This window comes from Moschus berezovskii, chromosome 6, assembly GCF_049115385.1.
Source record: "Moschus berezovskii isolate FMDL1 chromosome 6, NW_MosBer_1.0, whole genome shotgun sequence".
Lineage (NCBI taxonomy): Eukaryota > Metazoa > Chordata > Mammalia > Artiodactyla > Moschidae > Moschus > Moschus berezovskii.
Genome location: NC_142465.1, coordinates 35,250,949 through 35,265,872, shown reverse-complemented (window position 1 = coordinate 35,265,872; position 14,924 = coordinate 35,250,949). Strand labels below are relative to the sequence as shown.

The 14,924-nt window shown below is 41.1% G+C and overlaps 2 protein-coding genes across 5 annotated transcripts in view; one reads left to right on the top strand and one right to left on the bottom strand.

Annotated features, from left to right (window-relative positions):
* CCNT1 (cyclin T1) overlaps nucleotides 1-2,166 on the bottom strand; it is a 42,619-nt gene extending 40,453 nt beyond the window's left edge. The window contains exon 1 of one of the 2 annotated variants that reach the window (XM_055394422.2): nucleotides 1,868-2,166. In XM_055394422.2, coding sequence (XP_055250397.2) covers nucleotides 1,868-2,028 — 161 coding nt within the window. In that variant the 5' untranslated portion in view covers nucleotides 2,029-2,166. The remainder of the gene's footprint in view (nucleotides 1-1,867) is intronic. The other variant, XM_055394421.2, reaches the window with a different exon arrangement.
* Nucleotides 2,167-2,211: 45 nt separating this feature from the next.
* Nucleotides 2,212-14,924, top strand: part of SPMIP11 (sperm microtubule inner protein 11) — a 59,108-nt gene continuing 46,395 nt past the window's right edge. For 2 of the 3 annotated variants that reach the window (XM_088836946.1, XM_088836944.1), the window contains exon 1: nucleotides 2,326-2,519. The gene's annotated coding sequence lies outside the window, so the exon portion shown is untranslated. The other variant, XM_088836945.1, reaches the window with a different exon arrangement.

The following is a 14,924-nucleotide window of genomic DNA, read 5'->3' as shown; positions in this document are numbered from 1 at the left end:
TACCTCACAATCCCCCACCCTTACATTGGCCCCTCACCTCTCCCCACTGCTAACCATTAGTTTGTTCTCTATATCTGTGAGTCTACCTTTTTGTTTCCACCAGTTGTATTCCTTAGGTTCCACATGTAAATAATGTATGTCTTTTTCTTTCTGACTTATTTCATCGAGTATGATAACCTCTAGGTCACATTGCTGCAAACGGCATTACTTCATACCTTTTTATAGCTTAATAGTATTCCATTGTCTATATATACCACCTATTCTTTACTCATTCATCTGTCCATGAAAATTCAGTTTCCTACCATATCGTGGCAACTATACGCAATGCTGCTATGAACAACTGGGTGCTCATATCTTTACAAATTAGTGTCTTTGTTTTTTTCAGATATATACCTAGGCGTGGAATTGCTGGGTCATACAGTAATTCAATTTTTAGCTTTTCGAGAAACCTCTATTTGGTTTTCCACAATGACTGCACCAATATACACTACCACCAACACTGTCCAAGGGTTCTCTTGAAAAGGAAAATTTCTGAATGCCTTTAAGTAAGGCAAAGACCTCAGGAAACAATGTAGGATATACAGAGATGGGGGCTTCCCAGGCGGCCCTAGTGGTAAAGAAACCGCCTGTCAATGCAAGAAACGCAATAGACACAGGAACAACCCCTGGGTCAGGAAGATTCTCCCCCTCCCTGTAGGAAATAGCACACCTCTCCAGTATTCTTGCCTGGAAAATTTTATGGGCAGAGGAGCCTGGCAGGCTACAGTCCATGGGGCCGCAAAGAGTGGAACACGACTGAGCACACAGAGATGAGACAGTACCACAATAATACACACATAAAAAGGAAAATACTAGGATGCACTAAAACAGAATTTTAAAAAGAAATTTTTAACTCAGTACTGACTGGATGCTTAGGAAACAAACTGAATATGGGCACCAAAGACACCTTTTTTCAAGTAAGGACAACCTTAAGAAACAAACATATAGCCAGCAACACATTTAAATGGAAGTTGCACCCAGAAACAAATTTTTACTTCCTAAGTGGAAAGAACTTCAAAACTCGACAGCTTTCTCTGCTAAAAATGAGTAGGTTTTCTGACCAAAACACTTAAAGGGGGGAAAAAAAACCCACTAAATCTTTTAAATATGAGAAAAACGAATATACTTTAGCATTTTGAGTAACTTAAAACCCCAGTATTTTATAAAAGATTTTTCAGAACATTAGATCTGTAAGTCTACATGCCTACAAACTAAACTGACATCCTTCCTTCCTCTGAAATACTATAAAACTCTTAACAGTAACTACTTTTTGAACATGTAAGTGCCAAATATTGTGCTGGGCATAGAAATCAAATTCAAGAGGTATCATCTCATTTTATAAACCAGTCTTAAACAACCAGTAAGTGGAAGGAACGGATTTTAAGCCAAAGCTGGGGTATTAATTCTAAGCCACCCTTTTAATAAGATTGAAATTTCTCAAAACTCTCTTTACAAAGTAAGTTTAAGAAGACAGCCATCAACAGTGAACCCTCCACTAGACACTTTGGGCATAACAGAAAAGCAGAATCTCAAAGTCACCAGAACAGGAGATCACAACACACCGAAATGGGACTACTACTACTTTAAAATACAAAGCGGAAAGGCAACTCATTCCCACCAAGGCTGGTGGCACGGGTGAGCGAGCGGGAAATTAACTCCGCCTCGCTTCCCTCTCGCGAACACTTAACTTTTGTCCATCGTAGGCTCTCCTAATTAGACACCCAGTCCCTGCCCACCCTCTTCCCTTCTTGTCTAACAGACCTTGAAGAGTGGAAGCAGAGCAGGGCGGGACCGACTCCAAGGCCGAAGGCCTAGGCCGCAAGGATACACGTTAAGACGTTGGCCCATGTCCTGGAGCAGATTGGCCGCCTGCTGGCGATTAGAAAGTTCTTTATCTGGATCCAAGCCAAAACGACGAGACGGGCTATTTTCCAGTTGTTCTCGAGTAAAATACCACCGTTTATTGTTGTTCTTCCTCTCTCCCTCCATAGTGCTTCAACTAGAAAGCAGCGGCGGCGGCTGCAAGCACTTCTCAGCGTCACCTAAGCGGCGACACACATCCGCTGTGCGGGGGCAACTGCGACGTGACGAACTTCCGCAAAAGCCGGACGGCTAGGTTGTGACACGCTTCCGGGGAGGAAATACTAGTTAAAGGATCTACTTCCGGGATGGACTCCTGGCCAGCCTGTAGCCGAGTTAACAGCCAGCAGGCGATCAGAAAAACCTTGGTTCTAGGACGCAGGCGCCAGTCACGTGACCATGGAGAGGCAAGGTGGGGTTGGGGTTCTAGTTAAAAAAAAATGTCTCCTCTCGCGAGAACTATTTTGAGCCTTCGCGCCCTGAGCAAGGGGGCGAGGCAAAGGCTGTAGTTGGATGAGGCTCCCGCCCTTGCGCCGCGCGGCGGTTCCTCGGAGAATTTCGCTTGTGACGGAGGTGACTGTACAAAATCAGGCAGTTAGAGAACTTGACAGAGAAAATGGGTAAGAGTGTCAAAAACTGAGCCACCGGAAAGCTCTGAATTCGTTGGTAGCAGTATAAATGACTCATTTGAAAAGCTTCAACGCGTAGCTAAATCCTCGAAAACACTAATGATTCGCCACGCTGAACCAATTTAAAGGAATAAAATAAAATTAATAATTTCATTTTATTAATAATTTAGTGCTTACCACATCGCTGATTCTTGACTACACTATTCAATCGGCACAACCCGAAAAAGTGGTACTATCTTAACCCCACTGTATGACCGGATGATCTAAAACTGCTCCTTCCGTGTGGAAAACTTCCACTTCCATGCTGCGCAAGCATAGATTTTTAAATTCCTGTCCACGGTCAAGCTAAATCCCCGCTCCAAGCTTGAGGGCTGTTTGTTCCTAGGCAAGATACTTAACTTCTCTGTGCCTGTTATAAATGGTATATAGTACATACTTTAGTACTATAGTACATAGTTTTAGGTTCTGAAAAGGATTAAGTGATTTGATAAGTTATAAGCAGTTATAGTAGTACCGGGCACATAGAAAACATTCAGTAGGTTTCCTCATAATATTTGTTACATTATGTGAAGTTGAGGGTAGGAACAATACCATCTATGCTTTTGTATCCTTAGCACCTACCTACTGTAGTCCTGGCCCTAGTAAATGAGTGTTTGTCAAACAAATGGTCACTGCTGCTGCTGCTGCTAAGTCACTTCAGTCGTGTCTGACTCTGCGACCCCATAAACGGCAGCCCACCAGGCTCTGCCATCCCTGGGATTCTCAAGGCAAGAACACTGGAGTGGGTTGCCATTTCCTTCTCCAATAATAAACAGACTTGAGAGGTTAGGTAGTTTGCCCTACAGTACGGCACGTGTAGATTTGAAAATCAAGTACAATTTCATTGTTCTTCCTTTCCTGGAACAGTCAATTCACCTTGATTATATTTGAGTAATATTAGAACCTTTTGTCTTTTATAAAAAATATTTTGAGTTTTGTCATTTCTAGACATGGCTTTTCCCACTCAGTTTGATTCTAATTCATTCTCAGAAGTATTTTCTTTTACTGCAAGCCTTCCTCTGCCATATACTGCCTATAATTACCGTTAAATAAGTGTTAGTCACTCAGTTCTGTCTGACTCTTTGCAACCCCGTGGACTATAGCCTACCGGGCTCCTTTGTCCATAGGATTTTCCAGGCAAGAATACTGGAGTGGCTTGGCATTCCCTTCTGCAGGGGAACTTCCCGACCCAGGATTGGAACCCAGATCTCCTGCATTGTAGGCAGATTCTTTACCATCTGAGCTACCATTAGCTCCATTTTACTGCAGAAAAATTGAGGAAAAGATGATAGGTATGGAGTAAAGGGATAAAGTAGATGATTGAATAGTTAATCCCACTAGGGGATTGTAACTAGAAGTAGTCTGAGAGACCCTTGTAAGTTAATAATTACTTAAGAAAGCAGGTTTACTTAACCACAAAACCAAGTAGTCTTGTTTAGCAACAAAATAATGCAACAGAAGCAAGAAATATGCCCCAAAATAATAAAACAATGGTGGCATCAGACTCACATGCTGCGCAGTGAGCTCAGTAAGTTAATGATCCCTAGGACATGCTCTCTGCACACATAAAAAACAGTAATTTGTGCACTTAACCTGACCATGTAGGGACAAGAAAATTCCCCTGCTCAACCTGGAGCTGAAGCTGATGATGGAAGCATGATGTCTACTCAAGAAAGACAAACAAAGTTCTGCTCTCCCTCCCCACTTTTCCTTTAATTATAAAACTAGCCCAGTAAGCTCTCGGGGCATGGCATCATTTTTTTCCATCTGCTCATGAGCCTCACAAGCATCCAGTTTTAATAAATCACTTCTTATCTATCACTCTGTCTCTTGCTGAATTCTTTTTCTGTGCTGAGCTATAAAGGACTGGTACCAGAGCTCTTCAGAGCCCCTGAAATGACACCAAATGGTTTCAAAAATACTTACTTCAAATTATATCATTAAACATTTTTTCTTTCAAACTACTTCCATGGCAGACTTTTTCTGTTAATAGAAAAAGCACTTTTTGGTCATGTCATCATGAATTTTGTCTTTTAAACAGCCAAAATTATTTCTCCCATATCCCTCTTGCCTGTTTCTCTGACCAGGGTTTGGTTCTCCACTGAGTCTGTTGGATTGATGACTGCATTTTGAATTTGCTACTGTAGCTGTGTACCAGTCCTCCAAGAAGAAGTTCTGGTGTTTGACAGGCTTCAGGCAAAGCAAACACTAGCCAATGGTTTACTACCCTGTCATATGGAAGAGGGGACCTGTGTAAATCAGAGAAAGGGAATGTTCTTTGACTGAAGATAAATTATTGAAAGTAGGCAACAGTGATTACATAATTGCTGCTGCTGCTGCTGCTAAGTCACTTCAGTTGTGTCTGACTCTGTGTGACCCCAAGCCCACCAGGGTCCCCCGTCCCTGGGATTCTCCAGGCAAGAATACCGGAGCGGGCTGCCATTTCCTTCTCCAATGTGTGAAAGTGAAAAGTGAAAGTGAAGTCGCTCAGTCGTGTCCGACCCTTAGCGACCCCACGGACTGCAGCCTACCAGGCTCCTCCATCCATGGGATTTTCTAGGCAAGAGTACTGGAGTGGCTTGCCATTGCCTTCTCCGACATAATTACTAAACATACCTTTGTGATTCAGGCATGATTTCAAATCCCAGTTATTTTAAAACTGTCTTAACCACTTTGAAGTGTACAGTTCAGTGTCAACTATATTGTTATGCAGCAGGTATCTACAGATTTTTCTTTTTGCATAACTGCAACTCTATATCCGTTGAAAAAATTCCCGTTTCCCCCTCCCCCAGTCCTGACAACTCCCATTCTGCTTTCTGTTGCTTTGAATTTGAATGCTTTAGATATTTCGTATAAGTGGAAAGGTATTTATTCATATCAGTGGACAGGTATTTCATATATGTTATATGAGACAGTCTCACGGGATTGTCTTTCTGTGACTAGATTGTTTCACTTAGTGTAATGTTCTAAAAATTCCCAGTTATGTATTGACTAGCTGTGTAATCTTTTTTTAAAAAATTATTATTGTTATTTTTTTTCTAACTTTAAACTTCTTATTTTGTATATGGGTAAAGCTGGGAGGGATTGGGGGCAGGAGGAGAAGGGGACGACAGAGAATGAGATGGCCGGATGGCATCACCAACTCGATGGACGAGTTTGAGTGAACTCTGGGAGTTGGTGATGGACAGGGAGGCCTGACGTGCTGTGATTCATGGGGTCTCTAAGAGTCAGACAGGGCTGAGCGACTGAACTGACTGAACTGAACCGAACCGAAAGCCGATAAACAATGTTGCAATAGATTCGGGTGAACAGTGAAGGGACTCAGCTGTACATATGCATGTATCCATTCTCCCCCAAAGCCCCCCTCCCATCCAGGCTGGCACAAAAACTTTGAGTGGAGTTCCATGTGCTATACAATAGGTCCTTGTTGGTTATCCATTTTGAATATAGTATTGTGTACACGATCTTCCCAAACTCCCTAACTGTCCCTGCCCCGCCAAAACAATAAGTTTATTTTCTAAGTCTATGAGTCTCTATTTTGTAAGTAAGTTCATTTGTATCATTTATTTTTAGATTCTATATATAACAGATGTCATAGGATATTTCTCCTTCTGTCTTACTTCACTCAGTATGACAATCTCCGGGTCCATCATGTTGCTGAAAATGGCCTTATTTCTTTGGCTGAGTAATATTCTATTGTATATATGTATCACATTTTTTTCTTGAAAGAAAGCTCCTATTTATTTTTTATTTTAATTAAAAATATTATATGGAAGTATAGTTGATATATAAACTACAGATATATAATATAGTGGTTCACAACTTTTAAAAGTTATACTCCATTAATAATTATTGTAAAATGCTGGCTATATTCCCTGTGTTCTCATTCTCCAATTTTTTCTACACATACACATTGGTACTACTCATTAATAGAGGAAAAAATAAATGTTAATCTAATCTGGTAAAATTTCAGATCCAATGGTTTAATTATTCCATTAAGATAGTTCAGTTTCTTCTGGTTTAACAGTTTCTTTTCAGTATTTCAAACTGTTATTATTCCTTCCCCTACTCCTTGTAAAACTGTTGTCAGAGTATACGGAAGAATGTAGCTAATATGACCTAGTGTTCCTGCTGAGGAGGTAGAATCTATAAATAATCCAGTATCCTCTGTACAATGGTCTGGTCTGGTCTGTTCTGTTCCGTGAACTTGAGCTGCACAGGTACAGTACTTCTCTCTCACATTTTTGTCTTTTTTTTTGAGAGTGAGAGTCTAGTGTTCCTTGCCAGAGTCCAAAGTTTCAACCATTTAAACCCATTTGTCTCATTACCAGCTCAGCATCTTCTGCTCCATTGCCTCCTCATCACAATTTCTGGCAGTCCTCTGGCCACTAAAGTCTTCTCCATCCCTACACCAGGCCAATTTTGCTAAGCCTTACAAAGGCCAAGGGCAGCCAGTGATGCTCTCTAAGGCTCATTCCTGGGTGATGGAATCTTTTTTTTTTTAAGTTTTTAGTCCTCTCTTTTTTTGAATTTTTTTCTTTTTTTCAGTTTTATTTATGTATTTTTTTTACTTTACAATATTGTATTGGTTTTACCATACATCGACATGAATCCGCCATGGATGTACATATGTTCTCCATCCTGAACCCCCCTCCCTCCCCATCCCATCCCTCTGGGTCATCCCAGTGCCTCAGCCCCGAGCATCCTGTATCATGCATCGAACCTGGACAGGCAATTTGTTTCACATGTGATAATTTACCTGTTTCAATGCCATTCTCCCATATCATCCCGCCCTCGCCCTCTCCCACAGAGTCCAGAAGACCATTCTGTACATCTGTGTCTCTTTTGCTGTCTCGTATACAGGGTTATCATTACCATCTTCCTAAATTCCATATATGTGCATTATTATACTGTACTGGTGTTTTTTTTTCTGGCTTACTTCACTCTGTATAATAGGCTCCAGTTTCATCCACCTTATTAGAACTGATTCAAATGTATTCTTTTTAATGGCTGAGTAATATTCCTGTGTATATGTACCACAGCTTTCTTATCCATTCGTCTGCAGATGGACATCAAGGTTGCTTCCATGTCCTGGCTATTACAAACAGTGCTGCGATGAACACTGGGGTATACATGTCTCTTTCAATTCTGGTTTCTTCGGTGTGTATGCCCGGCAGTGGGATTGCTGGGTCATATGGCAGTTCTGTTTCCAGTTTTTTAAGGAATCTCCACACTGTTCTCCATAGTGGCTGTACTAGTTTGCATTCCCACCAACAGTGTAAGAGGGTTCCCTTTTCTCCACACCCTCTCCAGCATTTATTGCTTGTAGACTTTTGGATAGCAGCCATTCTGACTGGTGTGAAATGGTACCTCATTGTGGTTTTGATTTGCATTTCTCTGATTATGAGGGATGTTGAGCATTTTTTCATGTGTTTGTTAGCCATCTGTATGTCTTCTTTGGAGAAATGTCTGTTTAGTTCTTTGGCCCATTTTTTGATTGGGTCGTTTATTTTTCTGGAGTTGAGCTGAAGGAGCTGCTTGTATATTTTGGAGATTAATTCTTTGTCAGTTGTTTCATTTGCTATTATTTTCTCCCATTCTAAAGGCTGTCTTTTCACCTTGCTTGTAGTTTCCTTTGTTGTGCAGACGCTTTTAATTTTAATTAGGTCCCATTTGTTTATTTTTGCTTTTATTTCCAATATTCTGGGAGGTGGGTCATAGAGGATTCTGCTGTGGTTTATGTCGGAGAGTGTTTTGCCTATGTTTTCCTCTAGGAGTTTTATAGTTTCTGGTCTTAGGTTGAGATCTTTAATCCATTTTGAGTTTATTTTTGTGTATGGTGTTAGAAAGTGTTAGAGTTTCATTCTTCTACAAGTGGTGTTGGAGAAGACTCTTGAGAGTCCCTTGGACTTCAAGGAGATCCAACCAGTCCATTCTAAAGGATATCAGTCCTGGGTGTTCATTGCAAGGACTGATGCTAAAACTGAAACTCCAACACTTTGGCCACCTCATGCAAAGAGTTGACTCACTGGAAAAGACTCTGATGCTGGGAGGGATTGGGGGCAGGAGGAAAAGGGGACGACAGAGGATGAGATGGCTAGATGGCATCACCAACTCGATGGACATGAGTTTGAGTGAACTCCAGGAGTTGGTGATGGACAGGGAAGCCTGGCATGCTGTGATTCATGGGGTCACAAAGAGTTGGACACGACTTAGCAACTGAACTGACTGACCAGTTTTCCCAGCACCACTTGTTAAAGAGATTGTCTTTTCTCCATTGTATATTCTTGCCTCCTTTGTCAAAGATAAGGTGTCCATAGGTGCATGGATTTATCTCTGGGCTTTCTAATTTGCTCCATTGATCTATATTTCTGTCTTTGTGCCAGTACCATACTGTCTTGATGACTGTGGCTTTGTAGTAGAGACTGAAGTCAGGCAGGTTGATTCCTCCAGTTCCATTCTTCTTTCTCAAGATTGCTTTGGCTATTCGAGGTTTTTTGTATTTCCATACAAATTGTTGGTTCTAGTTCTCTGAAATATACCGTTGGTAGCTTGATAGGGATTGCATTGAATCTATAGATTGCTTTGGGTAGTATACTCATTTTCACTATATTGATTCTTCTGATCCATGAACACGGTATATTTCTCCATCCATTTGTGTCCTCTTTGATCTCTTTCACCAGTGTTTTTAGTTTTCTATATATAGGTCTTTTGTTTCTTTAGGGAGATATATTCCTAAGTATTTTATTCTTTTCGTTGCAATGGTGAATGGAATTGTTTCCTTAATTTCTCTTTTCTGTTTTCTCATTGTTAGTGTATAGGAATGCAAGGGATTTCTGTGTGTTGATTTTTTATCCTGTTACTTTATCATATTCATTGATAGCTCTAGTACTTTTCTGGTGGAGTCTTTAGGGTTTTCTATGTAGAGGATCACGTCATCTGCAAACAGTGAGAGTTTTATTTCTTCTTTTCCAATTTGGATTCCTTTTATGTCTTTTTCTGCTCTGATTGCTGTGCCCAGAACTTCCAAACTATGTTGAATAGTAGTGGTGAGAGTGGGCACCCTTGTCTTGTTCCTGACTTAGGGGAAACGCTTTCAATTTTTCACCATTGAGGATAATGTTTGCTGTGGGTTTGTCATATATAGCTTTTATTATGTTGAGGTATGTTCCTTCTATTCCTGCTTTCTGGAGGGTTTTTATCATAAATGAATGTTGACTTTTGTCAAAGGCTTTCTCTGCATCTGTTGAGGTAATCTGGAGAATGCAGTGGCAACCCACTGCAGTACTCTTGCCTGGACAATCCCATGGACAGAGGAGCCTGATAGGCTGCAGTCCATGGGGTCGCAACGAGTCGGACACGACTGAGCGACTTCACTTTCACTTTCATGCATTGGAGAAGGAAATGGCAACCCACTCCAGTGTTCTGGCCTGGAGAATCCCAGGGATGGGGAAGCCTGGTAGGCTGCCGTCTATGGGGTCACACAACTGAAGCGACTTAGCAGCAGCAGCAGCATTGAGATAACATATGGTTTTTATTTTTCAATTTGTTAATGTGGTGTATTACATTGGTTGATTTGTGGTTATTGAAGAATCCTTGCCTTCCTGGGATAAAGCCCACATGATGTATGATCTTTTTAATATGTTATTGGATTCTGTTTGCTAGAATTTTGTTAAGGATTTTTGCATCTATGTTCATCAGTGATATTGGCCTGTAGTTTTCTTTTTTTGTGGCATCTTTGTCAGGTTTTGGTATTAGGGTGATGGTGGCCTCATAGAATGAGTTTGGAAGTTTACCTTCCTCTGCAATTTTCTGGAAGAGTTTGAGTAGGATAGGTGTTAGCTCGTCTCTAAATTTTTGGTAGAATTCAGCTGTGAAGCCATCTGGTCCTGGGCTTTGTTTGTTGGAAGATTTCTGATTACAGTTTCAATTTCCGTGCTTGTGATGGGTCTGCTAAGATTTTCTATTTCTTCCTGGTTCAGTTTTGAAAAGTTGTACTTTGCTAAGAATTTGTCCATTTCTTCCAAGTTGTCTGTTTTATTGGCATATAGTTGCTGATAGTAGTCTCTTATGATACTTTGTATTTCTGTGTTGTCTGTTGTGATCTCTCCATTTTCATTTCTAATTTTATTGATTTGATTATTCTCCCTTTGTTTCTTGATGAGTCTGGCTAGTGGTTTGTCAATTTTATTTATCTTCTCAAAGAACCAGCTTTTGGCTTTGTTGATTTTTGCTATGGTCTCTTTTGTTTCTTTTGCATTTATTTCTGCCCTAATTTTTACGATTTCTTTCCTTCTACTAGCCCTGGGGTTCTTCATTTCTTCCTTTTCTAGTTGCTTTAGATGTAGAGTTAGGTTATTTAGTTGACTTTTTTCTTGTTTCTTGAGGTAAGCCTGTATTGCTATGAACCTTCCCCTTAGCACTGCTTTTACAGTGTCCCATAGATTTTGGGTTGTTGTGTTTTCATTTTCATTCATTTCTATGCATATTTTAATTTCTTTTATTATTTCTTCTGTGATTTGTTGGTTATTCAGCAGCATGTTGTTCAGCCTCCGTATGCTGGAATTTTTAATAGTTTTTCTCCTGTAATTGACATCTAATCTTACTGCATTGTGGTCAGAAAAGATGCTTGGAATGATTTCAATTTTTTTGAATTTACCAAGGCTAGATTTATGGCCCAGGATGTGATCTGTCCTGGAAAAGGTTCCGTGTGCGCTTGAGAAAAAGGTGAAATTCATTGTTTTGGGGTGAAATGTCCTGTAGATATCAATTTGGTCTAACTGGTCTATTGTATCATTTAAAGATTCTGTTTCCTTGTTAATTTTCTGTTTAGTTGATCTATCCATAGGTGTGAATGGGGTGTTAAAGTCTCCCATTATTATTGTGCTATTGTTAATTTCCCCTTTCATACTTGTTAGCATTTGTCTTACATATTGCGGTGCTCCTATGTTGGGTGCATATATATTTATAATTGTTATATCTTCCTCTTGGATTGATCCTTTGATCATTATGTAGTGTCCATCTTTGTCTCTTTTCACAGCCTTTGTTTTAAAGTCTATTTTATCTGATATGAGTATTGCTACTCCTGCTTTCTTTTGGTCTCTACTTGCGTGGAATATCTTTTTCCAGCCCTTCACTTTCAGTCTGTATGTGTCCCTTGTTTTGAGGTGGGTCTCTTGTAGACAGCATATATGGGGGTCTTGTTTCTGTATCCATTCAGCCAGTCTTTGTCTTTTGGTTGGGGCATTCAGCCCATTTACGTTTAAGGTGATTATTGATAAGTATGATCCCATTGCCAGTTACTTTATTGTTTTGGGTTCGAGTTTATACACCCTTTCTGTGTATCCTGTCTAGAGAAGATCCTTTAGCATTTGTGGGAGAGCTGGTTTGGTGTGGTGCTGAATTCTCTCAGCTTTTGCTTCTCTGTAAAGCTTTTGATTTCTCCTTCATATTTGAATGAGATCCTTGCTGGGTACAGTAATCTGGGCTGTAGGTTATTTTCTTTCATCATTTTAAGTATGTCCTGCCATTCCCTTCTGGCCTGAAGAGTTTCTATTGAAAGATCAGCTGTTATCCTTCTTTTGAAAGATCAGCTGTTTTTTCCCTTGCTGCTTTTAATATTTGTTCTTTATTAATTTGATTATTATGTGTCTTGGGGTGTTTCACCTTGGGTTTATCCTGTTTGGGTCTCTCTGGGTTTCTTGGACTTGGGTGATTATTTCCTTCCCCATTTTAGGGAAGTTTTCAACTATTATCTCCTCAAGTCTTTTCTCATGGTCTCTCTTTTTGTCTTCTTCTTCTGGGACTCCTATGATTTGAATTTTGGGGCATTTAACATTGTCTCAGAGGTCTCTGAGGTTGTCTTCATTTCTTTTCATTCTTTTTTCTTTTTTCCTCTCTGTTTCATTTATTTCTACCATTCTATCTTCTACCTCACTTATCCTATCTTCTGCCTGCATTATTCTACTGTTGGTTCTCTCCAGAGTGTTTTTGATCTCATTTATTGCATTATTCATTATATATTGACTCTTTTTTATTTCTTCTAGGTCCTTGTTAAACCTTTCTTGCATCTTCTCAATTCTTGTCTCCAGGCTATTTATCTGTAACTCCAATTTGTTTTCAAGGTTTTGGTTCATTTTCACTATCATTATTCAGAATTCTTTATCAGGTAGGTTCCCTATCTCTTCCTCTTTTGTTTGGTTTGGTGGGCATTATCCTGTTCCTTTACCTGCTGGGTATTTCTCTGCCTTTTCGTCTTGTTTATATTGCTGTATTTGGGGTGGCCTTTCTGTATTCTGGCCGTTTGTGGTTCCTCTTTATTGTGGAGTTTCCTTGCTGTGGGTGGGGTTGGACGGGTGGCTTGTCAAGGTTTCCTGGTTAGGGAAGCTTTGTGTCGGTGTTCTGGTGGGTGGAGCTGGGTTTCTTCTCTCTGGAGTGCAATGGAGTGTCCAGTAATGAGTTTTGAGATGTCATTGGGTTTGGTGTGACTTTGGGCAGCCTGTATATTGAAGCTGAGGGGTATTTTCCTGTGTTGCTGGAGAATTTATGTGGTATGTCTTGCTCTGGAACTTGTTGGCCCTTGGGTGGTGCTTTGTTTCAGTGTAGGTATGGAAGTGTTTGATGAGCTCCTATCAATTAATGTTCCCTGGATTCAGGAGTTCTCAGGTGTTCTCAGGATTTGGACTTAAGCCTCCTGCCTCTGGTTTTCAGTCTTATTCTTACAGTAGCCTCAAGACTTATCCATCTATACAGCACCAATGATAAAACATCTAGGTTAATGATGAAAAGTTTCTCCACAGTGAGGGACACCCAGAGATGTTCACAGAGTTACATGGAGAAGAGAAGAGGGAGGAGGGAGACAGAGGTGGGCAGGAGGAGAAGAGGGGGAATCAAAGGGGGAGCGAGCCAGCTAGCCACTAATCACTGCCCTATGTGCTCTCCGCAGTCTGGACCCCTCAGAGATGTTCACGGAGTCACACAGAGAAGAGAGAAGGGAGGGAGACAGAGGTGGCCAGGAGGAGAAGAGGGGGAATCAAAAGGAGAGAGCAAGCTAGCCACTAATCACTGCCCTATGTGCTCTCCACAGTCTGGAACACACAAAGAGAGTCACAGAGTTGGGTAGAGAAGAAAAGGTGAGGGGGGAGATAGAGGCGACCTGGTGGAGAAAAAGGAGAGTCCAAAGGGGGAGAGAGCAGTCAGGCCAGTAATCTCACTGCCAAGTAAAAATGGGCACTGAAGAATGGGTTCTTAAAGGTACAACGTTGATAACAAACACCAAAAAGCAAAGATTAAACATCTAGAGTAGAGGTTAGATTCTCAAAAATATAATATTTTTTTTAAAAAAGTCACAAAAATTATAATATATATATATATGAAGTTTGCTTTAAAAATAGGGTCTTTTTTTGGCAAAGTAATAGTAGGTTATAAAAATGAAAATTAAAGGAGTAATAGGGGACTTAAAAATAAAAAAATTTTTTTAATTTAAAAAATGATAATAGTAAAAATATATCTAGGACTTTCTCTGGAGCTGTTGTGCACAGTGTGGGGTCAGTTCATTTTCAGATAGTTCCTTGGTCCAGCTTGTACTTCTCCAGGTCTATAGGCCCCTTCCTATGTAGTCGGTGCTAACTACAGGGTTTTAATCTGTTGCACCTGTCACTTCCAAAGCGGTTCCCTCTGTTTATTTTAGCTTCTTCTGTTTGCTGGTCTCTTCAGTATCTAATTTCCACCCTGACACAAGGGGGCCGGTGGCTCACCTGTTCAATCCTGCTGTGCAAAGGGAGGAACACTCCAAACAGATATCACTGGTGTGTGCTCACAGTGATTCAGCCACGCTGGGTTTGCCCCCACCACCCTGCCGCTCACAGCGTGTGTGGTTTCCCAGTCTACACTGCTCAGGCTCTAGGTTGCTCTGCTGGGAACTGTCTGATGCTGGCCCTGGGTTGCATGCACTCCCCAGGTCTAAGCTGCTCAGGTTCAGGTTCTCAGGTACTCCACAAAGGCGCAGATTTGGTTGGGCCTGTGTTTTGTGCCCATCCCCAGTCCGAGCAGCTCAGGTGACCAGGTGCTTGGCTAGCGCTGTTGCCCCCAGTTGAAGGCTGTGACTTATCGCCTCCCCCATCCCAGCCGCTGGGTTTTCTGGGTATACAATGGGCACGCCTTCTCATGTGTCTCTACTGGGGAGCTGATCTCTGGCTGCAACCCTCACGGCAGATGTCGACCGTCCAGAATCCCAAGAAGTCTTGGTTAGCAATGAAGTCTGCTTGCAGTTTGGTATAGGATGTCTCTCTGGAGCCGCGATTGCCCCCTTCCGGCTCTGGTTGCCCCTCTCTGGCGGGGGATGGGCCAGTCTGCAGC